At 43.5% G+C, this 16,947-nt stretch overlaps 1 protein-coding gene across 1 annotated transcript in view; it reads left to right on the forward strand.

The window, feature by feature from the left end:
• The window catches only part of TMEM259 (transmembrane protein 259), a 53,848-nt gene that overhangs the window by 32,223 nt on the left and 4,678 nt on the right, over nt 1-16,947 (forward strand). Inside the window, exons 4-8 of the mRNA XM_036756783.1 lie at nt 2,121-2,231; nt 13,018-13,140; nt 13,661-13,761; nt 15,976-16,033; nt 16,448-16,531. Coding sequence (XP_036612678.1) covers nt 2,121-2,231; nt 13,018-13,140; nt 13,661-13,761; nt 15,976-16,033; nt 16,448-16,531 — 477 coding nt within the window. The remainder of the gene's footprint in view (nt 1-2,120; nt 2,232-13,017; nt 13,141-13,660; nt 13,762-15,975; nt 16,034-16,447; nt 16,532-16,947) is intronic.

The following is a 16,947-nucleotide window of genomic DNA, read 5'->3' on the forward strand; positions in this document are numbered from 1 at the left end:
ACCCAGAATAAAAAATACAGTACACTAATAGAAAGTGGGGGAACACGTGGCATCAACATGGCAGGCCAAGGCGCGAAGTGCGAAAGCAAACACAAAACAAAGCAACAACACAACAGTATAAAGGTAGGTGCATACTGACTACTCTGCGTTGTACAGACGGAACGCATCCCATAGATCAATTGAAAATTCCATGTGACATGTTCCGTCCGTAATACTGCTTAAAAACAGCAAAGAAAATTAACATCAATGAGAGTATTTATTAGTGATGGAATTTAAAAATCTAATATGCATTCCGTGCAAATTATTTTTATTTTGTTTTTTCACTCATGAAAATTAAAGCCCACAGGTGGGCCACATAAAATCACACTGCAGGCCGCATGCAGCCCACAGGCCATATTTTGGACAGCCCTAATTTAGAACATTTTTCATATGGCTGTTGATAGCTTAGATTTCTTCCTTTGAAAACTGCATGTTGCTGTCTTTTGACTATTTAGCTATTGGGGGATGGCTCTTAGTTTTATAAATTTGAATCCGTTCCCTCTTGTATATGAGACCTTTATCAGAGAAACTTGCTACAGAGGTTTTTCCCATTTATCTGTTTGTCTTCTTATTTTAACTACATTAAGTTTGTGTAGCTAGATGGTGCAGCATGTAGAGTGCCGGGCCTGCAATGAGGAAGACTTATATTACTGAGCTCAAATCTGGCCTCAGACACTTACTAGCTGTGAGACCCTGAGCAAGTCACTTCACCCTGTGTGCCTAAGTTCCTTATCTGTAAAATGAACTGGAAAAGGAAATGGCAAACCACTACAGTATCTTTGCCTAGAAAATCCCAAATGGGGTCACGAAGAGTCAGACATGACTGAAAAATGGCTGAACAATAAATTTATTGCAGAAATTTCTTAATTTTATGTCATCACAACTGTCCATTTTATCTTATGTGATCTTCTCACTTGTTTAATCATTAACTCTTCTATCCATAGATCTGAAAATTACTTCCTTGTTGTTTATGATTCATATATATATATAATGTATCTATTTGGAGTTTATCTTGGTATATGGCATGAGGCTTGGTTTGAACCTGACAGTTTTTGTCAGTGAGCCCTTCTCCCTGTAATTTGGGGTTTGGGGGTTTATCAGTTTCAGCACTGCTGCTTCTTTGCTTCTGTGTGTTGTACATCAAATCTCTTTCAGTGATTGACCTCTCTATTTTTTAACAAGCACCAAATTGTTTTTAAAACTACTGCTTTGTAGTGTAATTTGCAATCTGGTACTGATAGTCTCCTTTCCTTCTCACTTTTTTTCATTACAACTCTTGATTCTGTTTTTCCATATGAATTTTGTTTTTTTTTTTTCCTAGCTCTATAAAATATATCTTTAGTAGTTGTGTTGATATAACACTGAATATTAAATTAATTTAGGTAGTGTCATTTTTGTTAAATTAGCGCAGTCTACCCATTAGCAGTTAATGCTTCTCTGATTATTTAGGTCTGTCTTTATTTCTGCAGTGTGGATTCATAAAAGTTCTTGAATGGATCCTGAAGAATACACGCCCAAGTATTTTATAGCTTTTGTAGTTACTTTGAATGCAATTTCTCTTTTCTAGCTCTTCCTGCTGGGTTTTGTTGTTAACATACAGAAATGCTGATGATTTGTGTGGATTTATTTTGTATCCTGCAACTTTGCTGAATTGATTGTTTCAATTAATTGTTGGTTAATTCTTCAAGATTTCTAAATAAATCATCATTTGCAAAGAGCAGTAATTTCATTTCCTCTTTGCCCATGCTTATTTCTCTTTCTTGTCTTACTGCTACAGCTAGTAGCATTTCTAGCACTGTGTTAAATAGTAGTAATAATGGGAATCTTTGCTTTTGGATTCAAGTTCTAGCTCTTCTTTTTACTAGTTATAATCTCCTCTGGCCTCTTGTCTTTCTCTGTAAAGTGGAGAATTGGACGGGATGCCTAATGCATCTTTTAGCTCTAAATTCTATGGTCTTGTTCCTTGTTGTGTTGCTTTGACCTCTTTCAGACTGTGTGGTGGGGAGGGGGTGTCTAAGGAAACTGGAATTTCATCTTTTCCATCTGAAGTGCTTATTCCTCTTTTCCTTGTTCTCTTCCAGTATGGCCCCAAGAAGAGTACATAGTGGAGTATTCCCTGGAATATGGGTTTTTACGGTTGTCTCAGAGCACTCGGCAGCGCCTCAGCATCCCAGTCATGGTGGTGACACTGGGTAAGTTAAGCGCCATTGGAGGCTCCATAGGACGTGTAGCAACAGCCCATTTTCAGGATGAGATTATTTACATGCTTACTAAACTTTCCCTTTGTGGAATTGTGCAGATCAGTTCTTCTTTGAGATTGTTTTCCCATATGCAGAAGGAGGGAGTTGGGCTAGATGCTATGTGAGGTTCCCTCTAGCTTTGATATCTGTGTTCTGTGGTCCCTGAAGAGAAGTCCTCGAGGTAGATTTGAAACTTTTCAAGCTGTCATGGGGAAGAGGAGGGATACTGAGGCTGGTTGGCCCTGGCTGCAGAGTGGAAGCACTGAGGGGAAGTGACACAGTATCAGGGAAAACCCGCAGGTGATTGGATCGTTTCTCAATCAAAGAAGATCAGACTGCTCCAGGAGGTCAGTGAAGTCCTTATAGTGAGACTTATTCAGGCAGGGACTAGATGACTTCTGGGGGATATTACAAGGGCAGCATGTTAGAGTGCAGAGAGTGCTGACCCTAGAGAACTGGCTAACTCTGGGTCTATCACTTAATGTCACTGAGCCTTGGTTTCCTCATGGGGTTGTATCATAAGGATTCTGTAATGAGATGTTTGTAAAAAAGCTCCATAAAAATTTAAGCTATATTAACATGAGGGCATTCTTGCTTGAATGAGTTGGTCAAGATAAGAGGTGTCAGTCACACAGTCCAAACCATATTAAATGTAATTGAAAAATATTTAACAAAATAAATAAAAATACAGTACATCAATAATGTTAATTTGTGGATTTTCAAGTCAAAGTATGACACCCCCAATCTATCTTTTATGTTCAAAGACCCTTTTCCTTTACTTCCAGGGTTCTCGGGGATTAGAGTGCCAACAATCTGTGATCATAAACCAGCATTTTAGACTTTAGAGGGATCTCCCTTGCCTCATATTCTATTTTCAGACTCCCTAGAAGGCCAGGAAATCCTGAGCTGTCAGGAACAACCTTGTGTATTTGCCCTTGCCTCTGGTTCTGTTTGTGATCCAGAGAGCATGTGTGCTGCTGGGCTCTAGATTCAGCCCCTGTTCTTCAGGTTTTGAGTTTTCACTTTTGGATGAGATGACAACCATAGATTGTAATCTACTCTGGTGCCTCCTCCATGGTTTTTCAGAGGCATTGTTGATGGTAGAAGGTGTTGGGGGGGGCAAGGTGGGAGGACTCTAGCAGGCTCTGTGAGCTAAAAAGGGTTTGTATATGGGTCTGGTGAGGAACTGTTTATTCATCAGAGGACCTACCCAGATAAGTTTGGAGAGGCTTACCCATCCCCTCGCATCTCAGTTCAATCCAACAAGCATTTGTGGAGCACCTCATGAGGTTCTGTGCTGGGTACTGAGGATACAGAGACACAAATGAAACAAGCCCTGACCTCAGCTTGCGTTCTACTAGGGTGACACAGCGTGCACACACATGTGTAGTACAAATAGTGTTAGCTAGTGGAGCTATCAGGAAGGGCTTTTTGATATTAGGAAGCACCTGAGCTGTCTTTTGAAAGCATTCCAGGTGGTGAAGGTAAGGATAAAGCGCATTTCAGTCATAGGGACCCAGCTGTGTGTGCAAAGGCAGGCTCAGAAAGTGTGAGACAGAATATTGTGTACGTGGTATACCTAGTGAGCCACTGTGACCAGAAGCAAATTTCAGGGAGTAATATCAATTGAGACTGGAAAAGGGAGGTAGAAGAGAGATTATGGATTTGTATTTGGTTATAGCAGGAGTAGAGTGCTATTGGTTTTTGAGGTGGTGGTAGAGTGTGGGATGGTCGGGGCTCTGTTACGTTATGTAACAGAGTATTATGTAACATTATTGTAATATTTATTTGGAAACTATGTGGAGGACAGATTTGCAAGGGGAGACACTGGAGGCAGGGAGAACAATTCGAAAGGCTGTTGCAGTAGTCCATACGAGAGGGGATGAGGGCCTGAGGAGAGAGGCTGTATGAGTAGAAAGAAGAAAGACACAGAGGCAAGGAGTACTGTGGAAGAACAGGACACGGCAGCCGATGGCATCCAGGGAGTGAGTGAGAGTGAAGACCTCACCCTGCTCTGATCAGAAGAGTGGTTCGGAGAATCCAACAGAAATGGGCAAGTTTGGAGGAGGACCAGGTTTAGAGAAATTAGCTTTCATGTACAAGATGGCAATTTAAAAAAATTTTTTTTTCTTAAACTATAGTAACCCTGAATACCAAGCCATGGGTAGTTGCTGTCTGCATCAGTGGAAGAAATACTTAGACCCCACAAAATCATGGCTCTTTGAAGTGTCAGACCAGTAATAACAGCAGTGATAACTGACATAGAATGCTTTTAAGTTCACACAGTGCTTTACATACATTTTCTCACTGGAACCTCAATATACTTGGCACTATAATCCTCGTTTTATGGTTGAAGACACTGAGGTTCAGAGAGTTTGTATGATTTGCTTACAGTCCTACCAGTAGCTGGCTTCCCAGTCTTTTCTGACTACAAGACAAACAACAAAGTCTCAGAAGATGTGTCTACAAGTTCTGCTCAGGCCTTTGAGCATAGGTCCTTACCTGTGTGTCTGCTGCCTGACAACCAGCTGCTTGGGTTGTTATCATGAAGCTGGCCAGCACATATGAATTCTTTTGGTTTTAGCTACTCAAAAAGACCATCTGCTATGCTACACACAGAGTTGGGGTCAGTGTCAGTAGAGAACAGATCCAGATTGATGGAACCACCACTCAGAACCTTTATAGTAAAGAGCATACTAAAGAGAAGGGGGTTTGCACACCACTGGTGACATTCTGCTGGCCTGGATGTTACATCCTCAAAATCCTGTGACTCAAGTTTTGCAGCACCCATTTGGAAAAGAGCAGATCCAGGACGTTGAAAGTGTCATCTGAAGTTTGAAGGGCTGGGGCTGACCTGTGAAAGCAGAACTAGGCTTTCCCATGTGACTCTAGAGGGCAAAGCTGGGAACAGTGGTGAGAAGTTGCAGAGAGTCAAGTTTCAGTTTGATGTAAGGATAACCTTCCTAACAGCTGTCCCTTATTGGAGGCCTTCAGGAAGAGGATGGGGACAACTTGTTGGGTACTTTGTAGAGGAGGAGAGGTAAGATTTGGATTAGATAATTGCTAAGACCAATTTCAGTAATAAAATTCCGTAATATTTCTTGATCTGCCCAACTCTTTGTATTTTTCCCTTGCCCCTATTATGTGAAGAGAGTACACAGCTGACCTGCTGTTGCTTTCCTGGACAGATAAAGTTCCTGGAGCCAAATTGTAGTATTTCTAGGAGATCAGGACCCATCTTGCTCCGATCCATCATTTCCAAAACTGTCACAGACCACTTACAGGAACCAAATGTAATTTTGACAAGTTAATTCACCTGACTATTTACCTAAGCTAATTTGACAAGCTTTTCACCTAATATTAAATGCACTGGCCTAAGAGCCAGGTTTATTCCTAGCATTTAAAAAAAAAAGTTTATTCTTGATTTAGTAGTAACCTTCAGCAAAAAAAACCAAACACTCAAAACCTTGCCATCAATGTCATGGTGTTCCTCCTCAGCAACATTGAATTTTATGATTTTTTAAAATTACCTTTTCCAGGTTAATGAGTTATTTTGAATTGGTTCTACATGATTTTCAGAGCATTTGGACAATTTTTCAAGTGGTTATTGACAGTTATTTCTTCAAGTACTGTCTGTTCATAACTTGACAGTTTTATCTATTGTGGAATGCACCTTAACTCATAAATTTGTACTAGTCCCTTAGACGTTAGAGATGTCTGATCTGGGTTAGCCAATAGCTTTTTCCTCATTCTTTTTGCTGCCTTTTTTTGTATACCTGAAACATAAGTCTTTACAACATATCACCTCACCTCACAAAGATGGATGTCATGGCCATCCTTGTTATGAATAAATGAGGGAATGAAAAGGCATTTATTAAACACCTAGTATGAGCCAAGTACTTGTTGTGGTTTGTGCAAAGTAGTTTTTAGAATAGCTGAAACACAAAGAATCCTGGCTCTGTTCTCCTGGAAGGAGCATGACAAGTGAAATCCCACACTTTGAAATATACTCAGCTAGTGGTACTGTGCATCTTCAGTTCCTCATAGTTAAAATTGTTTCTAGATGTTTGTTGCAGGTGTTATATTCTGTCTTCAGAAATGCCATCCGTTCTTTCCACTGCCCCAAAATGTTTTCTGACTTAACTATTTGCTTCAGTGCTATGGCCTAGCAATAGTTGATTTCCTCCCTGTTGTAATATTGTGATTGGAATGTATTCCAGACCACCTGGGTATAAAGAGGAAATACTGAGTTTAGGCTCATAAAGCATGGTACAGAGGCTTGATGTAGTAGTGATGGGGACTTCAATTATCTGTATATCTGCTGTGGGTGTATGGAATGTTCAAGGAGGACTAGCACCTCTGGTAGGAGGGCTTTTAATCCACCTTTGGAGTCCACGTGGCACTCAACTCTTCACCCGTGGCTCCAAGAAGCTGGAGAATGTGCAGCAGCCATACCCTAGTAAAACCATCTCAGGTAACCAACAGATCTCAGACCTGTCGGTGAGTTAGAGGACTATTTACCCAAGCATGTGAAGACTTCCCCTAGTGGAATGGGTGAATAAAAACAGTTTGTTCCCACGGCCATGAAGGTGGCTGAAGCAGGCACTGTGGAGCAGATACTAAGCTCACCCACTGTATCCTGGGCCACTGACAGTCATCCTGACTTTGGTCGTGCTTTTGGACCTGGATGGTTCTGGAAGAGAGAGTAACTTTGTGCAGCTGTGCTTCATTTAGATCTAGTTCACAGACAAGTCAGGATATCACCCCATGATGTCACTGGTCCTCTTAAAAAATACAGGACCAGCAACAATAGCTGCTATAGATTGCTCTATCTGCAGATCTGCTTGACTTGCTTTAATGATAATTTCACCATTCAAGGGGTGGAGCAATCAATAGGGAATTTTTATTCTGGACCTGATTTGCATTAACAAGAGAATCTGGTTGTGGGGATGGAAATGATGGAAACCTTGGGAGGAAGTGGCCATTTCATCTTAGAATTTGTGAAAGAAGGCTAAGATGGGCAGCCATCATCTGACATGCAGTTTAGATTTTGGGAGAGCAGATTTCAAAGAACTCAGCAGAAGGATAGGTAAGATCTTAGCCTGGGAAAGATAGAAAGCTCTCAGAAATTAAATTCTGAAGCCATAAATAGAAATAATTCTGATGAAGAAGAAAAAGGGGAGTGGGCCAAAGAGACTTATGTGGATGAACATGAAACCCACCTGCCAGTTTATATTTTTAAGAGACATAGAAGGATTTCCTTCCACAAATAGTAAAACTCCTTTAATACCCCAAGCTTCCCATGAAAACAAAGGCCCACAACAGTTTGCTGGGGTCACTGTATGGCACTGAGACACGGAATGCAACAGTCTCAAAAGATGAGTATCAGATGGGGAGGGGCAGGGCAGAGTAGGCCGTGCAACACAAAACCATGGAGGAGGGTATTTCCTCCCTTCTGCCAGATCCGGGAGCAGCTGGCGGAACAGGAGATCAACATTTACCAGTTTCCAGACTGTGATTCCGATGAGGATGAAGACTTCAAGAAATAGGATGCTGAGATGAAAGCGAGCATCCCCTTTGCTGTGATTGGCTACAGTAGCGTGGTGAGGGATGGGGCTGCCAGGCCGGTGAGGGGTCGCCTCTACCCCTGGGGAGCAGTGGAAGTGGAAAATCCTCATCACTGTGACTTCCTCAACCCGAGACATATGTTGGTACAGACCCACTTACATGACCTGAAGGAAGTGACCCATGACCTGCTTTATGAAGGCTACCGAGCCCATTGTCTTCAGAGCCTGGCCCGTCCTGGGGCCCGGGAACGAGCCAGTTGAAGCAAGTTGTCCCGTCAGAGTACCACTGAAATACCCCTCCCTATGCTGCCCCTGGCAGAGACAGAGAAACTTATCAGAGAAAAGGATGAGGAGTTGCGCCGGACGCAGGAGATGCTGGAGAAGATGCAGGCCCAGATGCAGTAGAGCCAGGGAGAACAGTCCGATGTCCTCTGAACCCATGTCTTCCTCTTCCCACTGCTTTTTTTTCTCCCCCAGTCTCTCGGGAACCAAGCAAATTGCTCAGCATTCACCTCCCTTGACTCCCTCCCAAAATGTCCCTGGCTGAACTCTAATCCTTACCTTATCCCACCCCACTGAGGCTCGTTTCCTTCTCCACGGGTATTTGGGAGTCCTACTGCTCTCCCTGCAGTTTCCTCATCCCCATTTCCCATTCCCACAATCCTCTATTCCATCTGATCTTGTACAACACGAACACTCTTCTCCATTTGCTTCTTCTGCTCCTTGTTCAGTCAGTCGCCTGTCAAGGCTGATCTTCTTCGCAACAAGCATTTATTAAGCGCTTACTGTGTACCCCCAATGTCTTGAAATAAAAGTTGATTTCCTTAAAAAAAAAAAAAAACGAGTAGGTCCAAAGAGGACCAGGATGAAAAATAGCATTCACTGGTATAAAATGAAGAAGAGGTGGTCTGTTCACCATCAAGAGGATAAGATGACAGGTAAATAACCAGCATACTCTAATGGTGTCCTCAGAGTCCAAAGAAAACAAGAAGATTGGGTGCACCTCCTGTGGCAAACTTAGGGAAGGGTATGGACGAGAATTGTACAGGATAGGGCAGGCATGGATGGGCTGTGATCTGCATCACTGGAGGAGAATTCTAAATTGGTGAGTTCACATTTGTATCTGAATATGAACAGATGCTGAATCCAAGGGTGGCATAACAATCCTGTGTAAAACAAGTGTCCAGAATGCCTATCCCACCCTGTTGCAAAGGTGAGAGGTCCATAAATTTTGTACATTGCACATATTTTCAGACTTTTTTGATGTATTGATCAGTTATGTTGATTTCTTCATCTTTAAAAAGTGGCTCTTTGGGAGGGGAAGGATTCCAGAGAAAACTGGTGATGTTAGAAAAAAAAAAGACATCAATAAAGGCACTTTATAAAACAATAGTGTCTGGAGTATTAAATCTAAGGTACAACAGAAAGGTTTTCAATGAGATTCTTTTAACTGAATTAAGGGAAAGAGGATCAACAGATAGGGTTATCCTTTTCAAGTGAGCGTTGATCATTACTGATAGAAAAAAGGACAAACCTCCCAGTTCATGTTTGTTATTGTTGACTAAGGAGAATAATCATTAGACTGTAAAGGATAGAATAAAAATTTTATAAGGACCAGGATAAGTTAGGAGAAAGAAAGCACTCTTATAGCTTCAAGTCAAGAGGCTAAATTGTGGAACCACTTGCTGAGCTGTGAATAATAGAGTAGGCATTTTGTAAACCTTATAGAGCTATGCTACTTCCAAAAAGCTAGTTCAACATGGCATGTTTTTAGGAAGAACCTTGTTCACATCTGTGCTGGACTGGTTAGTTGGCTGCCTGGAGACCGATTCTGCCTCTTCATGGAAAAAGGTTCTGTAGCATCTGCTTCGTGCAGTAACTTCCTGGACCACTTGGCAGATATAGCTCAGGTTCTAGAATACACACATAGAGCAGAAAGCCATGTTGAACTAGATTTTTTGGGAATAGCATAGCTCTATAATGTTTACAAAATTCCTTCCTGCCAATAAGGAGGCAGGCAATACAAGGATTATTTCTCCCTCTTAACAGATGAGGAAACGGAGGCTTACGGATGATAAAAGCTTATATGTACACACACATATATATACTACATATATGTTTTGTTCTGAGTTGTTCGCCTCTTGCAGAAGGTAGGGAAATATGTTTTATCAATAGTCCTCCAAAATTGTGGTTAGTGACTTCTCTGATCAGAGTCCCTAAGTCTTTCAAGGTTTTCTGTCTTTACAATTTTGTTGTCTTTGTGTAAATTGTTCTGTTGGTTCTGTTCACTTCACTCTGCATCAGTTCATGCAAGTCTTTTATCTGTTTATTCTTCCAGACTTCTTCCTGACCTTCAACTTGTTAGGGCTGGGCTCTGCATACTTGTGGAGGCTTTCTTGGGGTAGTGAGTGTTGCACTCTCCTAGGATCTCAGGGACAGTTCAGGCTGGAGACCTGTAAACCTTCAGTGCTCCCAAAGTGAGCTGATCCAGGAAAAGTCTGATTGCTGCCCTCTGTGGTCTGAGCTCTGCTAGTTCTTGCCTTGGGTTCAGGTCTGAGCAGGGACAGTCAGCCAGCTGGGAAGTACTGTGATAGAAGTGGGCTAGAATTCCTGCCATGGTTATTCTTTTGCAGGCTTTAGTTGGGCTAGAAGTTACAGCCGAGATCCCACTGTGTTTCTGGGGTCTGAGCTACACCCCTGCAGCTGCTTGCTTCTGGACTTGATCCTCTTGATAGATAGCATAGGGCTCCTTCCCCCAGAATGTTGTTCTACCCGTGCCCTGCACATAGGTCGCCTACTAGGCCCACCCTGAATCTATGACTCAGAGCTGGGTAGTGAGTGACAAAGCTGCCAGTTAACATCTGTTACGTTGAGGGGCCCTATATGGGTCTGAGAACTGCACTTACTCTGGTGCACAGTCTCTCCCTGGGCTAGACTGCTCTCTGTGGCCAGTTGTGGCCAGGAGCTGTCCTTAGTGCCCACAGACCTCTCTTGTCTCCCTCCCTACACCAGCCCTGACTCGACACATGACTCATACCCTCTTTTGTGGATTTCCCCATCAGCATTCAGTCTGGAGGAGTTTGGGGGGTTGCTCACCATACTTCTGACTCTTACTCCACCATTTTGCTTCCATTTACCTCCTTCTTCCTCCTGCCCCCGACCCTCTACTAACCTCATCTTTAAAAACTCTCCACTTTACGTGATTATCTCATAACACTTCTTCTTTTTACTGTTGAGTCTCCTGAGTTCTCTGCTCTTTTTTGATAAACCACAAATCCATTCACTTTTCTGCCCCTTTACAATCAAGCTTCTAATCCTACCACTTTACTGAAATTGCTTTCTTCAAAAGCTTTTATCAGTTGTTTTGCCTTCTAAGTCTCTTATTAATTGATCTTTTTAAATATATCTTGTTTTTATATCTTACCTACAAACTCTGATGGCCTTTCTTGGTCGAGATACCTCCTGACCTTTTTGTAGTTATTGAGACTGTTGACCAACCCCTTCTCTTGGATTCTCTATGCTGCCTTGGCTTCTATGACACTTGTTTCTTGTGCCTACCTGCCAGACTTTTCCTTCTGTCTCCTTTGTCAGACCACTCAACTTCTGCCTTTGTGTGGTTAGAACTCATGCCTCCTTTCCTGTCTCAGTGTCTCATCTACTCCTCTATGTTAAATTTTCTATGCAAATTACTCCACTTCCAGAGAGGTGCTATCCACATTTGTATATCCTCCTGAGTCTGTCTTGCACACTAGGCTTAGATTGCCAACTAAATGTACCATAGGCATTTCATACTCAGCATATCCAAAACCAGACTCCTTATCTTCCTTCCCTAAACCTGTGTCTCCAAACTTGCCCACTTCTGTTGTGGTCACTACTATCTTTAAGATTTTAGTTTCCCTATATGAATTGTTGCGCTCGTGTTCTCTCTTTCTCTCTCTCTCTCTCTCTCTCTCTCTCTCTCTCTCTCTCCCTCTCCCCCTCTCTCCCTCTCTCCCTCCCTCTCTCCCCTTTTCTCTCCCTTTCTCTCCCTCCCTCCCTCTCATCATTTCTCTTCCCGTTCCATGTTCTGGCCTAACTGGAGTACTGTCTATTTCCCGAAACTGAATATTACCCTTCTCCCCTCTTTGTATTTGCACAAAGCATTCCCCTGTGTCCATAATGTACACACTCCTCATCTCAGCCTTTCAGAATGTTTGTTTTCTCACAAGCGGCTATGTCCGCTAGAAATTATTCCCTTTGCCATTGACTACTGGATGAATTACTAGGTTATAATGTCATCCCAGAGTCTCATGTGAATGATCTTCCTTGTCTTAGCTCTCATTCCTCCTCCCCCTAAAAACCAAAAAAGAAACCGCACATGCACCCTTTAACAGGCTCATAGGTTGTCAGAGCTGAAAAGAACGTTAGAGACTAGCTGGTCAGAGCCTTTCAGTTTACAGAAGCAGCAGTTGAGGTGGAGAGGGAAAAGTAACTCCCCTGGGTACCCAGCAACTTTATGGCAGAGGAAAGATGTGGGCCCAGCTCTTCTGGCTCTCAAGACATTATTCTCTCCACTGGGAGAGAACAGGACAAGATGGCTTGTTTCTTGAGTGGCCTGTCACTTTGGAGTAGTCGTAGGTTAAAGGAAAGGCAGGGCACAGTGTCCAGAAGTTCTGGCCGAAGCCCCAGGCACAGGCAGAAGGCCTGGTTCAGGTTCTGACTCCCTCCTTCAACAAGTCCTTGGGTAGTTTTCTTAACACAGGCCTTAGGTATTATCTCACAGGCTTTTAATGAAATTCAAATGAGATGATCTCTGTAAGGCCCTGTACAAATAGGAGCTGGGTTTGGGATTTAGGGGATGTGACAAGCGAACGGCCCAGGAGTGAGGACATTCTCATCTAAATCTTCCATTGAGTAGTTTGGTGTGACCTTAAGTTGCTTCTTATCTCAGAAGGTGTTTCCTCATCTGTGGAATGTGGCTTATGACCTCTGCCTTGCCTCCCTTGGAATAATTAGGGTCCAGTGAAGATGGGGGGCAGGGTGCAAAGCACAATGGAAAGAGGCAGTGGGAGGCAGCATTTGGAGAGGCAGGTCTTATATTCTCCTCTTTAGGGGTTGCCACGAAAACATTGGCTCCAAACTGACCTGGATTTTCAACTCACAGACATGTTTCTCCTCTTCCTCTAATCTAGATCCTACGAGGGATCAGTGCTTTGGAGACCGATTTAGCCGTTTGCTCCTGGATGAATTCTTGGGTTATGATGATGTTTTGATGTCCAGCGTGAAAGCCCTGGCGGAAAATGAAGAAAACAAGGGTCAGAACTCAGCCAAGGAGCTGAAAACCCTGGGAGAGTTGGAGTGGGGGGGGGAGGGGGCAGACAGCTCATGGGGGCAGTCTTCTGTGGGGAGGGGGGGTGTACATGTACATGTACAACATGTGCCCAAGAGCCTGAGTTTTTAAGAAGTTCCAGGTCCTTGACTCACTCATAATGTGACCACAGACTCTGCTTTCTTGAGCCTCATTTCCTGGGGATGAAGCAGTGTGACCAAGTAAATGAGCTGAGCTTACAGCCAGGAGGATGCTGGGCATCTCCCTAGAATTTATCTACTAACTCGTCAGGATGTCATCTGCTTTGGTGGAAGGAGTTCCCACTTTAGGATTTCCCTGTATTAAGTGTGTAATATGACCATGACACACTCACGGTCCTACCCAATTATTGTCAGTAAAGAGCTTTGCAAACCTTAAGATGAAGAGAAATAAACTATTAGCACTTTTCCCGGTTTGTGTCTGGCAAGCTTGGAATTCCCTCTCCTAACTCTTCTCATTTTCCATAGGCTTCCTGCGCAACGTTGTATCTGGGGAGCATTATCGCTTTGTCAGCATGTGGATGGCGAGGACTTCTTACCTGGCCGCCTTTGTCATTATGGTCATATTTGTAAGTGTGAGAAAAGCCATGTGGCTCATTAACTCTTCACAAACCTGGACCTACAACTGCTCTAGGCTTGCAGTGGTCCTTGGGAGGCCTGGGCCAAAGACCCTGGTTTTTTGCAAGGAATTTAGGAAAGGATGAAGCCCTGTGCTGGGCAGGGGACATTGAGCAAGGACTGGAAGGGGCCTCCAAGATTATTTAGAGGCGCAGATGGATGACAGAGGCATAGCAGAAGAAGCGTCTTTACCGGTCATAGCTAGGGATCTGGAGAGAAGCAGAGCATGGCATCCCTTCCATAGCTGTTGAAATGAGTGGGTTTGGAAGGTAACGAGTTCTTGATGTGAGACATCTTTAAGCAGCGCCCCTCTGACTGCTTGTTGGAGATGTGAGAGTGGAGATTCTTGGTCAGCCAGGGTTTGAACTAAAGCACTCTGAATTTGTGTGGCTTTCCTAACAGGCAGGGCCAGAGCTTTAGTTCTGATTCCCTGTCTAGTACTGGGTCTGAGTTTTCCCACCCATAAAATGGATTGGTTGATGTAGGTGAACTAAGAACTCTTCTAGCTCTGAAATCTTAGGACTAGTAAATCCCTCTGGCAGTGAAGGTGAAGGATCAGGAGCTGAGAGATAAAATGTAGGGCAGTGGGCATAGAAGAGTCTGCGTGTAGTATGGGCCCACCCAGTGTGAATGTTAGAAGACCGTGGTACTCATCACTGCCTTGGACTATGAAGACTTGGAGCTACAAAGGCTCATCATCCGGTTCAACCTCTCCTGAGCCCTAAAGAGATTAAATTAGAACTATACTTTACAAGGCAAAACCGAGATTCTGAAAGGATGGATGGATGGACAGACAGACGAACGAATGAATGAAAAGGCATCTCTTAAATGCTCCATCCCAGGCACTGGACGTCCAAACACAAGCAAGCAAGACAGCTCCTGCCCTCAAGGAGCTCACATCTAATGGAGAAGACCAGGACAGTTTTCCTCTCACCGCGCTGCCAAATTTTATTTTAAACTATAAGTGCTGAATTACTTTACTCTTTACAGATTTTAAAAATCAGCCTCCAATTTAGGTTTTGACCAAGAAGAACATAAGGAATTGCTTTTTTAATAACAAGATGTCCAATTCAGTAGTTCCATCTCACTGTGTGGAGCCTTGGGCCCACATTTCCTTTTACATCACTGCCCTTTCTGGACATAACCATCCCACTCCCTTTGTGGCACTTCTTCCGTCTTCGGTGATTGAACTGCCCTTGTAACAAGACTGTTAAACAGAAGCAGCTGATAAAATGACCTCATCCGTCACTGTCACATTCTGCCTTTAGTCCTTCATCTGTTCTCTGAGATCACTCCTGGTTTTTCAGTTTCTCAGAGTTGTCTCCTTTTAGTGATCTTTTCATTTATATTGTATTTACCTGTTTTTAGTAAAAGCCGCTGATCTGCCGTCAGAGTGTCTCAGGATCTTTTCAGAGAGAGCTTTTGTCCCTCATTTAACTGTGCTCTAGTTAACTCCCTGTGAGAGGAAGGGTAGAGAGTAAGGTACTAGATCCCATAGACTGCTTGAGCTCTCCAGGTGCATGCATCATCGGGGCCTCCTGGGGAGTCATCCTGCCTTAACTATGAAGCTGACATTTTTCCAGTAGCCCAGGTTGTACGCTCTACCTCCCCAGTTAGGAAGTCATGCTTCAATTTCCACACAGTTCCACAATAAAGCAAGGCTTCTAGGTTAATTAATTGAAGTCTGTGTGGGTCAAGAAAGTGCAGGCATCCATCATAATTGACTACCTTTCCACATTTGGAGAGGGCAGCATGTCAAATGCATGGGTTCTTAATCTGGGTAGGATCTGTGAACTTTGTTTTTAAAAAAACAACATTACTTTGAGAAGGGGTGCGTGGGCTTTACCGGACTGACTGCCAGTGGTGTCCAGGACACAGAAAGATTAAGAAACCTTCTGGTAGTGGAAAGAACCCTGTGTTTGGGGTTTAAATCCTGGTTTTAACGCTGACCAGGGTCAGGCTCTTGTCCTCTCTGAGCCTTGTTTCACTAAGCTGTGAAATGGAAATAATGATATAGTTGCTAGGTTGCTATTAAACTCAAAAATGAGCGCACGTAAAGCCAAACCAGAAAGGCTTCCTGTGAGGAGGCCCTTAACTGCCTCCAGCCAGAGCCCAGGTCTACCCATTCTTCCTAATACAATTGTACTCCTGTCCTGTGATTGCAGACTCTGTCGGTCTCAATGCTCCTGCGGTATTCGCACCATCAAATTTTCGTCTTCATTGGTAAGTTCAACTCTACAGACACTTGTTAGACACCTAACATGTTCAAGATTGTAATCCTAGGCATTTTTCAGTTACATGAAAGAAGTCATTTAGTGAGGCCTTCCTACCCAGTGGCCCATCATATACCACACACGGTGGACCCAGGGTGGTAGAGTTGGTCTTGTTGGTCCTACTAGCTACCATTGGCTAGATGTCCCAAGAACCCAACCCCTAGCAAACCAGCGCATGGCTTATAAGCTATCTTCAACCATTTCTATGTTCTTGCTGCTCAGTCAAAGGTCCATTTTTCCCTTCCAATCTGAGAGTCACCAGCACTACATGCTGTCGGGCTCTGTGGTCCTCCCTTGTATGGCCCAACAAGAGGCTTCCAAACACTCTGATAAGTTGGGGATTTTTTCTATCCTCATCTTGCAGTGGACCTCCTACAGATGCTGGAGATGAACATGACCATCGCTTTCCCCGCTGCACCCTTGCTCACAGTGATTTTGGCTCTCGTTGGTAAGTGTGGCTGCCCTTCATGTTGTAGATGGGATAACTAGTTTCTCCTGCCTGCCCCCACATCCCATCCTGTCCCACAGTGTTGGCCTGAATGTCATTGAAGCCTACACCACAGATGCAAAGTTAGCAGAGTTGGGCATAGCCCCAGATTTTACCCTCTCGTCCTTGGAATTTGAAACCGTAGATTGAGGATGTCACTAATTCTCCAGAGTCTTAGCAAGTGCTCATGTTCTTCTGAACTCATCTCTCCAAGTGTCAGAGCTTGGAGGAAGCATTTTTGTTTGGCTTTGGTGTAGAGCTCAAAGCAGTGAGAATACCTGAAGTACAGTGACCTGAGCTATTCTCATGAGGGAGAAAAGTCTGCGGCCACTCATGAAATCATCTCGTCAAGCAGGGGAGGGCTAGGAGCCGGTCTG

Source organism: Trichosurus vulpecula, chromosome 1 (genome assembly GCF_011100635.1).
Source record: "Trichosurus vulpecula isolate mTriVul1 chromosome 1, mTriVul1.pri, whole genome shotgun sequence".
NCBI classification, from domain to species: domain Eukaryota; kingdom Metazoa; phylum Chordata; class Mammalia; order Diprotodontia; family Phalangeridae; genus Trichosurus; species Trichosurus vulpecula.